This window comes from Arvicola amphibius, chromosome 4, assembly GCF_903992535.2.
Source record: "Arvicola amphibius chromosome 4, mArvAmp1.2, whole genome shotgun sequence".
In the NCBI taxonomy this organism is placed as follows: domain Eukaryota; kingdom Metazoa; phylum Chordata; class Mammalia; order Rodentia; family Cricetidae; genus Arvicola; species Arvicola amphibius.
The window spans coordinates 50,064,229-50,081,425 of NC_052050.1; the positions used below are offsets into that span (position 1 = coordinate 50,064,229).

Below are 17,197 nucleotides of genomic sequence, written 5' to 3' on the forward strand. Positions count from 1 at the left end.
TAAAATGACCAAAAAAAATAATGATTTCTGATTGGTTCTTGGGTTTCAAAATGAAAGTTAAAAATTATAATTATTGGGGCAGGAGAGTTGGCTCAGCAGTTAAGAGCACTAGCTGCTGTTCCAGAGGTCCTGAGTTCAATTCCCAGCAACTTCATGGTGGCTCACAACCATCTGTAATGAGATCTGGCGCCCTCTTCTAGCCTGCAGGGATACATGAAGGCAGAACACTGTATACATAATAAATAAATAAAAATCTTTTTAAAAAATTTGGGGGACAACTGGTTAATCAAAGGATGTAAAAAGAATATTCTAGTCACAGAGGACACCTTACTCCTAGGAAACACAATCTTGGGAACATCACAGTGTCTACACTTTAGTTCCCAAGAGTCCATCCCAAATCAGACATCCATGTTGTGGAATAATGCTCTTGTACCCTGCAAAGATTTGTCACTCATATTGGTTTAATAAAATGCTGACTGGCTAATAGCCAGGCAGGAAGTAAAAGCTGGGTGACCAGGCTAAGAGAATTCTGGGAAGAGGAAAGGCAGAAACGCAGTCATCAGCCAGACACAGAAGAAGCAAGATAAGAATGCCTTACTGAGTAAGGTACCAAGCCACGTGGCTAAACATAGACAAAAATTATGGGTTAATTTAAGTTGTAAGAGCTAGCTAATAATAAGCATGAGCTAAGAGGCCAAACAGTTTATAATTAATATAAGCCTCTGTGAGTTTCTTTGGGACTGAATGGCTGTAGGACCAGGTGGGACAAAAACTTCCATCTACACACACAACATGCACAAAATATACCTACATGCAAAGTAAGACAGAAAGAGACAAATGTAGCAAAATTTCAGCAACTGCTGAATTGAAGCAATAATCTTAAGCAATACTATGGTATGTATGATGTGAATGTACATATACATGCTATGGCATGTGTATGGAGATCAGAGGACAACATCTGGAGTAGGTTCTCTCTTTCCACTGTGGGTCAGATGACAGGCCTATATAGCAAGCTCTCTCAGCTGAAATGGCAGTCTTTCAAAAGCTAATTCCACAACTTCCTGCAAGTGTGAAGCTTCTCAAAATGCAAAGGGGGAGATGCTAAGGTGCCCAATCCCCATTACAGTCACTCTGTAGGAGCCTAAGACACTGGGTTCCTCTTTCACAACATAAGAACCATTCATGGTAATTTTGAGAAAATTAAATGCTCAAAAAGTTTCAGTCTGAATCCCATCAATTCTCCAATGTCACCTAATACACACTATTTTTAATGGAATCAACTTCCACAGTGTATGCAGAGGCAAATGGGCTATAAAAGATAAAAAGAAAAAAGATGTGAGAAACAACTCCATGAAGCTTTTTCAGAATTTAACAATTATGATTTTGTCTTCTCTACTTAAATAAACAATGTGAACTTCCCATCCATAATTAAGATCTGGGGATTCCCATGGACCAGATATAGGGTCCAAGGACGGGCTGAGTTGCCATTCAGGCACTGGTTGAATGTCAATCAAAAACAAATACAACCATCCCACCTGTAATCTTCTGATATTTAGAACTGTGGTCCCTGTGAAAGCACTCGATAAATAAAAGCTCTGTCGTATCCCAGAAAGAACAACTCTGCCCCGACCATTAGATACAGAGTCATTCGATACAGCCAGACTAGCAGGAAAGGAGACCCAAGCCTCAGAACCACACAAAGGTTCCTGGTGACCACTGCTCATGAAGTTCTGTTTCCATCCCTCACATCTAATGACCTCTTGAAAGATCTTCAGAGCTACAACAAATATATAAATTCTGGGAAATTAATAAGGTTATTCTAAATAAATAAACTGCCCAGGAAAAACACATAAGTATTCAAAAGCTATGTGAGCTGAAGATGACAATTATCTCTATCCTTTTAGCTTGCATTTTAATCTGAAAGTTAAATACTGGCCTGTCATAGTTTACTCTGATTAGGTTTCCAAGTCAGGAAAGGTAAAGATGAAACAGGGTAGGATGAGCTCTGCTTAGAAGGAATGATGTCTGTATAATATTTTAGCATTACAAATGTTCTGTAGGCCCTGGAATATATAACTGTAGCTACTTTGAACAGGGCAATAGTCATATTAAAGATAATTTTGAGAAGAAAAAGTAGGAATAAGGGTAGCATATGACATGTATTTCAAACACTCACCATCTGTTCCTGAACATCCCTCTTTGCTTGAGAAAAGCTCTGTTGTAACTCTTCAAGTAAGCCCTCGGAGGCTTGAGCTCTTACAACAAGTGCAGATATCTGAATAGAAGATGCACACATGAAAACAAACAGTTACAACTTCGCTATATGAAGCTGCCCTGCATCCCATTACTCCACAGCAAATCCATGGGAACCACTAATTTTTCACTCAACCAATGTGTGCCCCTGCTATATGGCAAAACTTCTGGGTACCCCAAGGCATTAGGGAAGCTTAAGTCACATGCTGACACACACCTACAAACAATAGCAATTGGTTCTGGGAATAATGAGAACCCACAGGACCTAGGTAAGAATATATTTTTAAGAAGTTTTTAGAATATATTTTTAAGTTTTAAGTTAATATATTCTAAGTTTTTAGAATATATTTTTAAGAAGTTTTAAGAAGTTGGCATCTGAGAGCCATCGAGGATGGCAAGAAAGAAATTGAGATGCACCAAGAGAACACCTGGTAAACTAGATCCACAAGGACCACATTCTTAGGAAAATGAACACTTTAAAATAATTTAACCTTCAAAACTTTATGCAATCTCAGTTTCTGTAACTGCATAAAATGATGTAGGACCGTGAGTGTCACTGTTACCTGCCTCTCATAAGAAAATGCCCTTGAACTTTCAGCCTTGTCTCAACCACCCAAGTACTGGGATTAGAAGGCTATCACCTGTAGTACAGAGGAATGAGCCAAGGGCCTCGTGCATGCTAGGCAAGCACTCTACCCACTTAGCTACATCCCCAGCCCCAGTCCATTCATTATTCATTTTTTAGATTTATTTATTTATTTGTTTGTTTGTTTGTTTATTATGTATACAGTGTTCTATCTACAAGACAGAAGAAGGCACCAGATCTCATTTCAGCTGGTTGTGAGCCAGCATGTGGTTGCTGGGAATTGAACTCAGAATCTCTAGAAGAGAACCCAGTGCTCTTAACTGCTGAGCCATCTCTCCAGACCCTCATTACTCATTTTTATAGAATATACAGCATCTAATACAAATACACAAGGGTATGGCTTTGTAAGAAACCAAATAATAGATACAGGTCTTCAGTGGTACAGATACATGAGCTATTAGCTACTGAACTGCCTTATTCAAAGGCTTAAATGACAAGATGTGGAATTATCAGAGAACTAGGGATAATAAACAATAGCCAATATTAAATAATACATGGAAAAAATCAATTACCTAAGCAATGGATAGCTTTACAGAGAAGTAAACATTTAAAGAAAAATAACTTAACTAAAAGATGGACTTGAAGAAACAAAAGACAAAATATGGAAAATACAATTATGAAATTCTCAAGAATAAAGAAAAAGTATTTTTAAAAAATAAAATTAAAAAGGCAAATAGAAGTACAGAAGTCTAACTACACATAAATATTTGAACAACTAATGGCCGGGGAAGACAGCTAGAAGAGCTGAAGGGTAAGCCAATGAAACCACCTCCCAGTCTCTCTCACCATGTCTCCCTGTGCCAAGACAAGTCTGTCCCTGTATCCACCAAGAGACATGTAAGAATCTTCACAGAAAAATCACCATTGTCAACAACTAGACACATCTAGGCATCTCTCAACTGCTGTTCTGATAAATAGTGGTATAGTTAGATACAATTTTTGCCAGGCATGGCGATGCATGCCTTTAATCTTAGCACTTTGGAGGCAGAACCAGTTGATTTCTGTGAGTTCAAGGCCACCCTGGTTTATAGAATGAGTTCCAGTACAGCCAGGGCCATGTAGAGAGACCCTGTCTCAATAATGGCAAAAATTATAATAATTATAATAGAGGAGGATAACAGGTGGTGGTGGTGGGAACCAGGACTGAACTCAGGCTCAGTGGCAAACACCTTTACTCACTGAGCAATCTTGCCAGCCCTTGTTTTGGTTTTTGAGACAAGGTCTCAAACAGCCAGACGAGCCTCCAATTCCATAACTAAGAATGGCCTTGAACTTCTAACCTTCTTGCCCCTACCTCCCAAGCGATGAGATAAGAGGTATGTACCATCACCCCCTAGTTTATAAAGTGCTATGGATCAAAGTCAATACTTAATAAATACTAGACAAGCACTCTACCAACTGAGCTAATGTCCCAGCCATCAAGTCCTGGCTACTTGTCAGTGAGGTTCTTGTACACCGAGGAAAACAAAGGAAACACAAAAAAGAAATGTTGGAGCCCTCAGATCCCTTAGAAATACACTAAACACATTAACCGATTATTTCAAAAGAAACACCCTGAATAATAGATAACAAGATGCTGTAGAGATGGCTCAGCAGTTAAGAAACGTGCTGCTCTTGCAGAGGACCTGAGTTTGATTTCCAGTACCCACACGGTGCTCACAGTAATCCATGTAACTCCAATTCCAGGGGATCTGACCCCTTCTTCTGACCTTCCAGGGGATCATGCATGCATGTGGTACACATGCATACATGCAGGCAAAACACTCATACACATTTAAAATATAATTAAATCCTTTTAAAAAAAACAACACAGAAAGATCAGTAAACACTTTTTATCAAGAGAAAATAAAAACACCAAATCTTCAAAGCAAAAGAAATAAAATAACGATACTTTTTGAATTTTTAAATTTTATAACAAGCTAGTTATCTCTCATGCATCACTCACCTGGTGGCTTGAGTCCTCAGTGCTCTGTTTGATAAAGTCCTCTAGCTCCTGTTTCTCTTTCATCGTCTTCTCTAGCTGGTCATTGGCTTGCCTTAGCATGACTTGAAGCTTTTTCACCTATATATTTTAAAAAGTCAACAAGAAGGAAGCAATTGAGATTTTTAAAATATTTATTTATTATGTTCTGCCTACATGTACACCTGCACACCAGAGGAGGGCACCAGACTCATTACAGATGGTTGTGAGCCATCGTGTGGTTGCTGGGAATTGAACTCAGGACCTCTGGAAAAGCAGCCAGTGCTCTTAACCTCTGAGTCATCTCTCCAGCCCTGCTGTTGTTCTTTTTACAGAGGCACTAGGAGCTAATTCCAGGGTTTCATGCATGCTAGGTAATGGCTCTACTGCTGTGCTACACCCACAGCCCACAACTTTTTGTAAATTAAAAATAAATAACTCCAATATTTTTTTTGAGAAGTGTCATACACTTGTCAATTTAGAAAGAAATGAATGACCTCAAGAACTACACTATGCTTTACAGTTAGCAACAGCTTTTTCACATACATAATCTCATTTGAAAACCTCTTTTCTGCTAGGCCCTCTAGGATCTAGAAATGGCCTCCTTGTCTACTTTATCCCCTGCCTCTGATCTTCAAGTCTCATGAACCCTATAAATTTTATAAAAGTGAAATTACAACAATTTTCCTACTTGAAAGCAATAATGCCTCCAAAGTTGCTAGGCTTAAACTCAATCCCCTCTCCTCACTAGTCTCCTCTGGCCTTCTTTGCAGCTCCTTCTCCCACTAGCTTATAAACTCCCATACCAGCCACGTGTCCTGGAACATGTGCTCTCTCATGACTCTGTACCCTTCTCCTCCTTGAATATACTTTCTCCTCCCCTAGTTCTTCTCCTAATTTGAAAGCAGGCTCTAAAGCAAACAGCACAAGGGCTGCCTTTCCCAAGCCTACAGCTAAGCTGCACATCGTCCTCTAGTCTAGATATTCATCTTTAGGAATGAGCTAGATTGAACTTGTATTTTAGTTTGTAATGCTGAAAGTTCCTTAGGGCCAAAACCATCTTTCAGTTCTATCTGAATTACTAGGATCCAGCAAAACACCAGACACGCAAGAAGCATCAACAGAAGTCTACAGAAGTCTATAGAAATAACTAAGGAATCCGAGACAGCCCTTTTCCACATCAGGCTAGCAAAGGCCAATATAGTATCTTAGTTTTATTATAAGTAGCTTGAAAATTCACAAGTAAACTATCAGGAAAAAAAAAGACTACAGATGAGGAACTGAATACCAGTGACATTTGAAAAATGAGATCATCATTCTAACCTCCTTCAAGGTCTCATGGCAAAGACAATAAATGATCTTCATAACAACCAATGAAAAATATTATCTTTTCTTGACATGCTTTCACAAGGCCTACTCTTGTTAAATTCTATATTGTTTCCTAAGTGTTACCAGTGTCGTACTATTCTATTCTGTATTTGGAAAAGAACTTTACCCTCAAAGCCAGCAGTCCTGTGGAAGCTTAACATCTGTGCCCTATGAATTATCATTAATCAAGTCAAGAAATTACAACAAATAGGCAGTAAGCAAAGAGCCCAAATTCTGGTCACCATGACATCTAGAGACCACAATAAGTCTTACCTCCCTAATCTCTGTACCTTCCACTATGAGGGTGAGATCAGCCCAGCATCAAGTTTAGGTGCTGGTGCTCTGGGCAACAGGGTGCAGAGGAAAGAGCTAAAGTGCTGTTAGCATCTTAGAGCTAACAAAGTTAGCTGAGTTGACTGATACAGTGTTGGCATGCTAATGAAGCTTGGATACCCAGAGTCCTGTTGGGCTTTCACTGGAAATCAGGTGCCACTATATGTGCTATATTATTCCATAACCAAATAGATACACTTCATAAACAAGATAGGAAAAGGGAAAAAAAAGACAACTCTGTGCCTCTAATGAAACTCACCTGGTCTCTTGTTTCAGCTTCCTGAATCTGAATTCCTTGTAACTGTTTTTCATAATTGGAACACATATCACAACGTCTACCAAGCTTATTTCCAGCATTATGTACCTGAAGGGCACCAAAATTACCACTTATCAGGCAGAACAAAAAAACTCTATGCCTCATACTCAAGGAACAAATGAACACTCTTACCAATGTTACTCAGTGAATAGCACAGAGCAAACACTTCAGAGATTTACAGGAAGAAATTATAATACAGAGTCATAGCCAAGTCATAACCTCCAGTACAAGTATGGTAGGAAAACAAGGGATACAACATAGCACCAAGGGCCACAAAACACCGATTTGAAGAACACACAAAACAAGCAAAAGGTGCTACCCATTCACTCAATGCTATCTAACCAACGGGAAGAAAAAAGAAAGGCAGTGCCGATTCATCCCCCACCACCAGCCCCAGTGGCTCACTGGATAAGGCACCAGTAAGCAGCAGGCTCTTTACAGGCCCTGTTCAAGGACAACAGTTTGCTGGGGTCTAGCAGGCTGCTCCACTTACTCACCGAGTGCTTCTTTAAGAGAAGTAGCCCTGAGTAAGGGAAAGGACTAATGTCAGAAACCTAGATTCTAACCCAAGTTTTACTTGATCTTTCTGAGCCAGTTTCTTCATTTTAACTGGGGACAGTTATAAACTGACTGCCTCGTTATAATAATAAAGGTCAAAGAGATGAGATTTGTGAAAAGACTTGGAAGTCTGCAAAGCAGTGTGCAAATACAGCTTACATCTTTTCCCCTCCAAGACAGGTTTCTCTGTGTAGCTGTGACTATCCTGGAACTTGCTCTATAGACCAGGCTGGCCTTGAAATCAAAGAGATCCTCCTGCCTCTGCCTCTCGAGTGCTGGGATTAAAGGCATGTGCCACCACCTGCCCGGCACAATTTATACTCTTAATACTTCATATTCTAAGTCTGGAAAAACTTTAAAGAAAATCACCCTTCATCAAGGCTGCCTTTTTTTCTCACCCAGGTTTCCCAACCCTCCTTAAACCCATTCTCTGTATAAGGTGTTCAACCACTTTTGCATTTTAGAACTAAAGGAAAAATGAGTAAGTGAATCATGGCATATGCTTAGCTTCAGTAAATCAAAAGCCCAAATTTAGGCTGTTCTAATGATGATGCTTGTTAACACCACTGGCTAGTCAGCTTTCTGTGACTGTCAATATAGAAGACACAAAGCAGCTTTGACAAAGGCTGGGTATGTGCTAACACATACTTGCTAGCAGCACATGCCTGCACTGACTCCATGAACTATCTACACAACATTGAATACCAAGGTTACCTAACCCCTCAGAGTGCCAGAGAGAGCAAGCTATGGTGGCACACACCTATAATCCCAGCACTGGGGAGATGCAGGAGGAAGACCAAGAGTCATCTCTGAATTTCAAGGTCATCTTCACTGTATAATAAACTGGAGGCTAGTTTTGGCTACATGAAACTGTCTCAAAACAAAAAGAGAACGAAAGAAACAAAGTCAGAAAAACTCACCTCTTTCTGCAGGAGATTCCATTCGGTCTCACTCACTAAGCGGTAACCACTGGGAGATACATATGCACTCTCCATACCTTGGGTGACGCTGGAGAGGAGAGATGCTGTCTCCTCCTGTTCAGGCGTCATTGCCTTAATTGCTCTTTCTTGATCTTTGGTTAACATAAATCCACTTGGCATCTGCAGTGACCCAAGGGACACAGTATCAAAGTTCTCAGACACAGAATCTGCTCCAACCAGTGGTCCAAAATCCGACTCATCCAAGTTTCCAGCAGACTTTGCTTTGTAGTTATAGCCTAATGCTTTTGATTGCAGTGAACTTGAAGTTCCCAGGCTGTCTGTAGACTGAGCTCTCCGGAGTCCATCTTTGAACATGTCGTTGTCCGATTTACTGAATGGATCTCCAGATGGTAACAGCAAGTCTGCATCTAAGGAATGGACTGACCCATGGGTGCTATCTAAATGCTCCTGAAATACAAAACCACGTATTTTCAACTTAGATAATTTTTTGAACCTCAAAAGAAAAAAGTTACCACATACTATATATATTTTGCCACACATAACATAATAATCATGTTGTTGCCTTACATAATCACTGAACAACCATTTATCAAATAAATGTCTTCTGTATGTTGGGCACAAATAAGGCACAGGTTAGATGTGTGAACAAAATACAACTCCTAATTTTAAGATGCAGTTTCCAGTAATGAAAACAGCCTAGTATTGGCATAAGAACAGACAGGAGGACCAATGGAACCAAGTAGAAGACCCGAATATCAATCCAGACATCTTCGAACACCTGAATCTTTGATAAAGAAGCAAAAAATATCAAATGGAAAAAAGAAAGCATGTTTAACAAGTGGTGCTGGCATAACTGAATATCAAATGTAGAAGAATGAAAATAGACCCATATCTAACACCATGCACAAAACTCAAGTCCAAATGGATCAAAGACCTCAACATAAAGCCAGCCGCATTGAACCTTACAGAAGAGAAAGTGGAAAGTACACTTGAACGCATTGGCACAGGGAACCACTTCCTAAATAGAACCCCAGCAGCACAGACACAGAGAAACAATTAATAAATGGGACCTCCTGAAACTGAAAAGCTTCTGTAAAGCAAAGGACACGGTCAACAAGAAAAAACGACAGCCTACAGAAGGGGAAAGGATCTTCACTAATCCCACATCAGACAGAGGTCTGATCTCCAAAACATATAAAGAACTCAAGAAATTGGACACCAAAAGAACACATAATCCAATAAAAAAAAATGGAGTACAGACCTAAACAGAGAACTCTCAACAGAGGAATCTAAAATGGCTGAAAAACACTTAAGGAAATGTTCAACATCCTTAGTCATAAGAGAAATACAAATCAAAACAACTCTGAGATTCCATCTTATACCTGTAAGAATGGCCAAGATCAAAAACACTGATGACAACTTATGCTGGAGAGGTTGTGGGGAAAAGGGAACACTCCTGCATTGCTGGTGGGAATGCAAGCTGGTACAGCCCCTTTGGATGTCAGTGTGGTGATTTCTCAGAAAATTTGGAAACAACCTTCCTCAAGACCCAGTAATATCACTTTTGGGTATATATCCAAAGGATGCTCAATCGTGCCACAAGGACATGTGCTCAACTATGTTCATAGCAGCTTTGTTTGTCATAGCCAGAATCTGGAAACAACCTAAATGTTCCCCGACCAAAGAATAGATAAGAAAAATGTGGTACATTCACACAATGGAGTACACACAGCAGAAAAAATGACAGCTTGAATTTTTCAGGAAAATGGATGGAGCTAGAAAATATTATTTTGAGTGAGGTAACCCAAAGAAAGACAATTATCACATGTACTCACTCATATGTGGTTTTTAAACATAAAGCAAAAAAAGCCATCCTACAAACCACAATCCTAGAGAACTTAGACAACAATGCGGACACGAAAAGAGACTTACACAGATCTAATCTACATGGGAAGTAGGAAGTATAAAAAGACAAGATCTCCTGAGTAAATTGGGAGCTTGTGGACCTTGGGGGAGGGTTGAAGGGGGGAGGAGAGAGGCAGGGAGGGGAACAAAGAAAAATGTAGAGCTCAATAAATATCAATAAAAAAATGTATAAAAAAGACTACACTAAAATAAAAGTAATTTAATTGCAAAAAATATGTAGTTTCTTGAGAGGTTTAGCAAGTAAACAGGCTCTTATAAGTACTATATTTAACAATACAGTACTGGTGAATTCCATGCTCTGAGACCTCAAGAAGAAATATCTCTGTTGTGGAATATTATTTAGCTAGGCAAAGATGTGTTACATTTATTTATGCTGCAAAATATTACTTTAACTGTGTAAAGGTGTTACTTTTATTTATGCTGCATTTGTTTAATTATGTAAAAATGTATTACATTTGTTTCACCTTGCCTGCCTAAGGCACCTGACTGGTTGAATAAAGAGCTGGTCAGTGGTGCAGCAGAAAAGGACAGGCAGGGCTGGTGGGCAGAGAAAATAAATAGGAGGAAAAATCTAGGCTAAAGAGGGAAGAGAGTAGAGAACAAGGGGGACGCCTGGGGCCAAAAGCTAGGCAGCTGCCAGCAACAGACACAGAGTAGTACAACATTTAGAAGAAAAGGTAAAAAGCCCTAAGGCAAATGTAGATAAGAGAAACAGGTTAAAAGAGCTAACCAGAAACAAGCCTAAGCAAGACTGAAGATTCAAACTAATAATAGTAAGTCTCTGTGTCATGATTTGGGAGCTGGCTGGCGGCCTAAGTCTGCTATGCATCTGTCCAAAAAATGAGGAATTGGGTATGTTAAGTGTGAAGTGCCTGCTGAAGACCCAGGTACAGACATTCACCAGACGAGACAGACGGACATGGAAGTCTTTGGACAGACAATTGGAAGTAACCACTGAAAAAGATAACTAAATCCACCTTTTACCCCAGCACTTGGGAGGCCGCAGAACACAGACCTCTGTGAGTTTCAAGCCAGCCTGGTCCACATAGTGAGTTACAGAATAGCTAGAGCTATGTAAAGAGACTCTCTTCCAAAAAAAAAAACTGTAGGATGAGCAAAGGAAGGTGTAGCAGGGACAGGAAGAAAAGCAGATGATACCGCGGAGTCAAGTTTCAAGTAAGGCGTAACAGGGAAGGAGCCAAAAGCACAGCAAACATCACATAACTTCATCTACAGGAGATGTCCAGAACACAGAGACATAGCAGACTGCTGGCAAGAGGCATAGGGTCTCTTCTTTGGTGATAACAGAAATATTTTCAAACAAGAGATAGGTAGAAACTGCTACTTCTATGCTGCATGTGCACATTTTATGCATCTACTCATATCAACTGTAAAAGAAACGTATGCGGCAAAGGCAGACTCGGGCTACTGTACAATGAGTAGGAATAACAAGAGGTTGGGCAGCGCTGACACGCGTCTTTATAATCCCAGCACTCGGGAGTCAGAGGCAGGAGATCTCTGAGTTCCAAGGCCAGCCAGGGATCTCAAAAATAATAATAGTAATACTACTACTACTACTACTACTACTAATAATAATAATAAATTAATAAATAACAAAGAGGGTCAGCATTGTGGTTCAGCATGTAAAGGTACTTGTTGCAACCAAATAACCTGAGTTCAGGGTACAACCCCCAGGACCCACATGGTATGTGCTATATTTAAACACACACATAAATAAGCCCTTTTTTTAAAGATCAAAATGACAGCCAGGCCTAGTGGTGCATGCCTTTAATTCCAGCACTCAGGAGACAGAAGTAAGAAGATCTCTTTGAGTTCAAGGCCAGCCTGGTCTACAAAGTGAGTTCCTGGACAGCTAGGGCTACACACAAAAACCCTGTCTCAGAAAAATCGAAATAAATAAATGAATAAATAAAATTAACAAACAAATAAAATGTCTATTTCTTTTAATTAATCATTTATTTAAATTTTATGTGCATTGGCATTTTGACTGCATGCATGTGTAAGAGTGTCACCCCTTGGCACTGGAGATGCACACAGTTGTAAGCTGACAGTGGGTGCCAGTACTTGAACCTGGGTCCTCTAGAAAAGCAGTCAGTGTTTTCAACTGCTAAGCCATCTCTCCAGTCCCAACAGCTCTTTAAGATAATGTCATGCTCCCCGCTTTTTAAGACAGGTTCTCATTATGTAGCTTCAACTAACTTGGAACTCACAAAGATCTCTCTAACCATGCTTTCCAACTGCCAGGATTAAAAGCATTGTGCCACCATGTTAGACCTACTTTTTGTTTTAAATATCCTTTTATGAACCAACAGAGGAGACTGGGGAGTATATCAGTTGATTTCATTGGTTTTTATTTTCAAGTGTTTTAAAACTCTTATCTGGCATAATAAAAAGCTGAAATTTTCTTTTTTCTTTTTCTTTCTCTCTCTCTCTCTCTGTCCCCCCCCTCTCTCTCTCTGTCCCCTCTCTCTCTCTGTCCCCTCTCTCTCTCTCTCTCTCTCTCTCTCTCTCTCTCTCTCTCTCTCTCTCTCTCTCTCTCTCTCTCTCTCTCTCTCTCTCTCTCTCTCTCTTTCTTTCCTTTCAAATATTTTCACTCATCTGAAATTCAAACTGCTGGGGAAACAAGCCTAATTTAATTAAGCTAACAATGGCAAATGTACCAAATAACAACAAAATTAGACCAAGAACCCATTCTGTAAGCTTATAAGAAACAGACTAAAAACCCTAACATCAGGGCTAGAGAGATGGTTTAGCAGTTAGGAGTACAGGCTGCTCTTCGAGAGGATCCAGGATTAATCCCCAGCACCCACATGCTGGCTCACAAATATTTTTAAACTCTAGTCCCAGAGGAATCCAACACTTCACACACATACATGCAGGCAAAACACCCAAATACACAATATAATAAATTTAACTTGAGAAATATGCCACTGTGATCATATATCACAGTGATGAATAGAGAGCAAAGTTGTGACGCCACTTAAAGAAATACTGGTCTATCACATTAGTAATAGCATAAGAAATACAACAGCTAAAGAAAGTGGAAACTGCTGGGTGGTGGTGGCACATACCTTTAATCCCAGCAATTGGGACGGGGGGGTCAGAGGCAGGTGGATCTCTGAGTTCAAGGCCAGTCTGGTCTATAAGAGCTAGTTCCAGGACAGGCTCCGAAGCTACAGAGAAACCCTGAAACCCCATCTCAAAAAACAAAAACAAACAAACAAACAAACAAACAAAAAAAGGAAGTGAAAACTGTTCCTGGGCCACCAAGACAGCCCAGCTTTTATGGCACTTGCCACTAAGTCTGATGACCTGGGCTTTTCCTGAAACCACATGGTAGAAGAAGGGAACCCAATTTCACATGTTGCCTCTTACCTCCACACATGTGTCAGGAAACATATGCTCCCACCCAGATAAATAATAAATACAAAAACAAAAGATTAATTTGTGGTCTTTGTAATATAAGATTCTACAATGTTTAACATTATCTTAAAAATGTTAACACCTGCTCCCTCTCCTCAGCTGCCCAAGGAACTAGCTGGGGGCATCTCCCTGGATACCTGGGAACCCCTCTAGAGTCAAGTCTCTTGCCAACCTTAAAATGGCTCCCTTAATTAAGATATATACTTCCCTGCTCCCATATCCACCCTTCCTATATCCCAACCATCCCATTCACCCAAGCTCTCCCCATCCTCCCCTTCACACTTTTCTCTCCCCATCACCCTTTACCCTGCCCCCAAGTTCCTAACTTTTGCCCAGCAATCTTGACTACTTCCAATATCCAGGAGGATAACTATCTGTTTTGCTTTGGGTTCACCTTCTTATTTATCTTCTCTAGGATCACGAATTATAGGCTCGATGTCCTTTATTTATGGCTAGAAACCAATTATGAGTGAGTACATCCCATGTTCATCTTTTTGGGTCTGGGTTACCTCACCCAGAATAGTGTTTTCTATTTCCATCCATTTGCATGCAAAATTCAAGATGTCATTGTTTTTTATCGCTGAGTAGTACTCTAATATGTATATATTCCACAGTTTCTTCATCCATTCTTCCACTGAAGGGCATTTAGGTTGTTTCCAGGTTCTGGCTATTACAAATAATGCTGCTATGAACATAGTTGAACACATGATTTTGTAATATGATAGGGCAAAAGGCCAGATCCTATAGTCATACTGATGAATATCTTGCATATCACCATAGAACCTCATCTGGCGATGGATGGAAATAGAGACAGAGCCACACATTGGTGCACCGGAATGAGCACCCAAGGTCCAAATGAGGAGCAGAAGGAGGGAGAACATGAGCAAGGAAGTCAGGAATGCGAGGGGTGCTCCCACCCACTGAGATGGTGGGGCTGATCTAATCGGAGCTCACCAAGGCCAGCTGGACTGAGACTGAAAAAGCACGGAATAAAACCGGACTCCCTGAATATGGCGGACAATGAGAAGCCAAGGACAGTGGCACTGGATTTGGATCCTACTACACATACTGGCTTTGGGGGGGGGCCTAGGCTGTTTGGATGCTCACCTTCCTAGACCTGGACAGATCGGGGAGGAACTTGGACTTCCCACAGAGCAGGGAACCCTTACTGCTCTTTGGACAGGAGAGGGAGGGGGAGTGGAGGGGGAAGGGGGAGGTAAATGGGAGGCGGGGAGGAGGCAGAAATTTTTAATAAACTAACTAAATAAATGTTAATGCCTTTAAACTTAGTCTTCTTTTCCTAAGGACTTAAATAATGACATACATTACAGTGATTATTTTTGTGCAAAAATTCATATCATTACAGTATTAATGAAAACATTTACAGCATCAAAAATATAACCAATTTGATAAGTGCTTTATTAGTCATGTTTATTTGCTATAGGCAGAGACTATGCATCCCAGCACTAGCTACTGCCTGCTTGGGGACAATCCTCACAAGCAAACTGGACAATCTCAAACCCATACCCCCAACCATTCCTTTATCAAATTTTCACCAAGCCATTATTTCCTCTGCCCCAAATCACCCAGGTAGATCCCAAATAACTAAAGCAAGTGACCCAAAGGCTGCCAGAATTATTCAAACTAGTCAGACCTGAGTTTTTCCCTGTGCCTATAAGGCATGCTATGGCTCTCATTTCTAGGAGAACCATGAGCTGGGGATGCATATCAGTGGCATAACACTTGTTTAACACATACCAGGTTTGGGAAGAAATGACAGAAAAGTGTAATAGCAATCTGTTCTAAAGGGACTGACATCTTCTGGCTGTCAGGCACCCCATAAATTAAAACCTGGTGACAACATAGTAGGAAAATGGCCAAAGGGAGTATGGTACATTTACATATTAAAATTCTATTAAATGGGTTAAAAAATTTTAAAGGCACCAAGACCTTCAAGTAGTATAACACAAATAACTAAAACCCAGAGACAGATATTGGGGTTCAAGCTAAAGATCAGAAAAGCAAAGCAGCCAAGTCACTAGAGAGCTTTTACCTCAGACAAACACAGGGGTGATCGTGTACTCAACGTGAGAGTAGACTGCAATGCTCTCCACCAGACCTCAGACTGACTGCACTGAACTCCTATATTCCTCTCTAGTACTAGACTCCCAATGACATTCTAGTGTCATCCCAAGTGCTGGGATCTTGTGTAAATTCTCTTTTAGACCGATTCACTCTCAGGTAGCCTAGGGTGGCCTTGAGTTCTGGGGATTAAAGGTGTGTGCCACCATTGCCTGGCCTCTAGTAATTTAGCTCTGTACTCTGATATTCAGGAAAGTTTTATTTATTAAAACACAAATAAAATACCACTATAAAGTAGATTTAAATGAGGAGGAACATTCATAAGCATGCAGTCACATGTAGAGTATGTTTGCAAAGCATCAGCCAGGCATGATGTCACATGTCTTTAATTCCAGCACGAAGGCTGAAGCACAAAGCTCAGAAGTTCAAGGTCAGCCTGGGCTACATAAAGGTTTGTCTCAAACAAAATAAAGCAAAGCAAACAAACAAAACAAATAAGAATATATTTATGGGGCTGGAGAGATGGCTCAGAGGTTAAGAGCATTGCCTGCTCTTCCAAAGGTCCTGAGTTCAATTCCCAGCAACCACATGGTGGCTCACAACCATCTGTAATAGGGTCTGGTGCCCTCTTCTGGCTTGCAGACATACACACAGACAGAATACTGTATACATAATAAATAAATAAATATTTTTAAAAAAAAGAATATATTTATGTTATCTTTGGAAAAGGAAGCAGAAAAAAAGAGAATGACACATGCCAAAATATTAAAGACATTTTCTCTGGGTGGTCAACACATTATTTTCATCTGTATGGCCCGTCCTGCACTTCAGAAATGCTCCATAATATTTTCCTATTACTTTCATAGTGAAAAAGTATATTCAAAGTACCAAAATAAAGGTGACATGGGAGAGTTCAAAAATATTAAGCATACTTAGTAATTAAATGACCAAAGCATTCCATATTAATTTTAATTTACAAGCCAAATTAAATTATCATGATTCTGAACATAAAACAATTATATTCAACACTGAATATGAAAAATATCAGGTCTGGAAGTTGAAAACTCGCATATACACAGTGGAGCTGAGACTTGCTGCTACCAAGAACTAAACCTAGAACCTCATGCATGCTGGTCAACACTCTGCCATGGAGCTGCATCCTTCAGCACAAAGTCTAAAACACACTTTAAGGCTGGGAAATGATGCGCACAGTATGAGAAAGCTGTTAAAAACAGAAGCAAAAATAACAGAAACACTACTTTATAAATCACAAATTCTTCTTTCCTGTTTTCTAACCATTCCTGGACAGATTACTGCATAATGCAAATGTCATGTAATATTTGGCTGAATAAAGAGAGACATTCTTCTGA

At 40.0% G+C, this 17,197-nt stretch overlaps 1 protein-coding gene across 1 annotated transcript in view; it reads right to left on the reverse strand.

Moving 5' to 3' along the window:
- Positions 1 to 17,197, reverse strand: part of Rabep1 (rabaptin, RAB GTPase binding effector protein 1) — a 113,102-nt gene that overhangs the window by 31,879 nt on the left and 64,026 nt on the right. Inside the window, exons 9-12 of the mRNA XM_038327748.2 lie at positions 8,355 to 8,822; positions 6,820 to 6,924; positions 4,845 to 4,961; positions 2,177 to 2,275 (exon numbers count right to left, since the gene is read on the reverse strand). Of these exons, the coding sequence (XP_038183676.1) occupies positions 2,177 to 2,275; positions 4,845 to 4,961; positions 6,820 to 6,924; positions 8,355 to 8,822 (789 nt within the window). The remainder of the gene's footprint in view (positions 1 to 2,176; positions 2,276 to 4,844; positions 4,962 to 6,819; positions 6,925 to 8,354; positions 8,823 to 17,197) is intronic.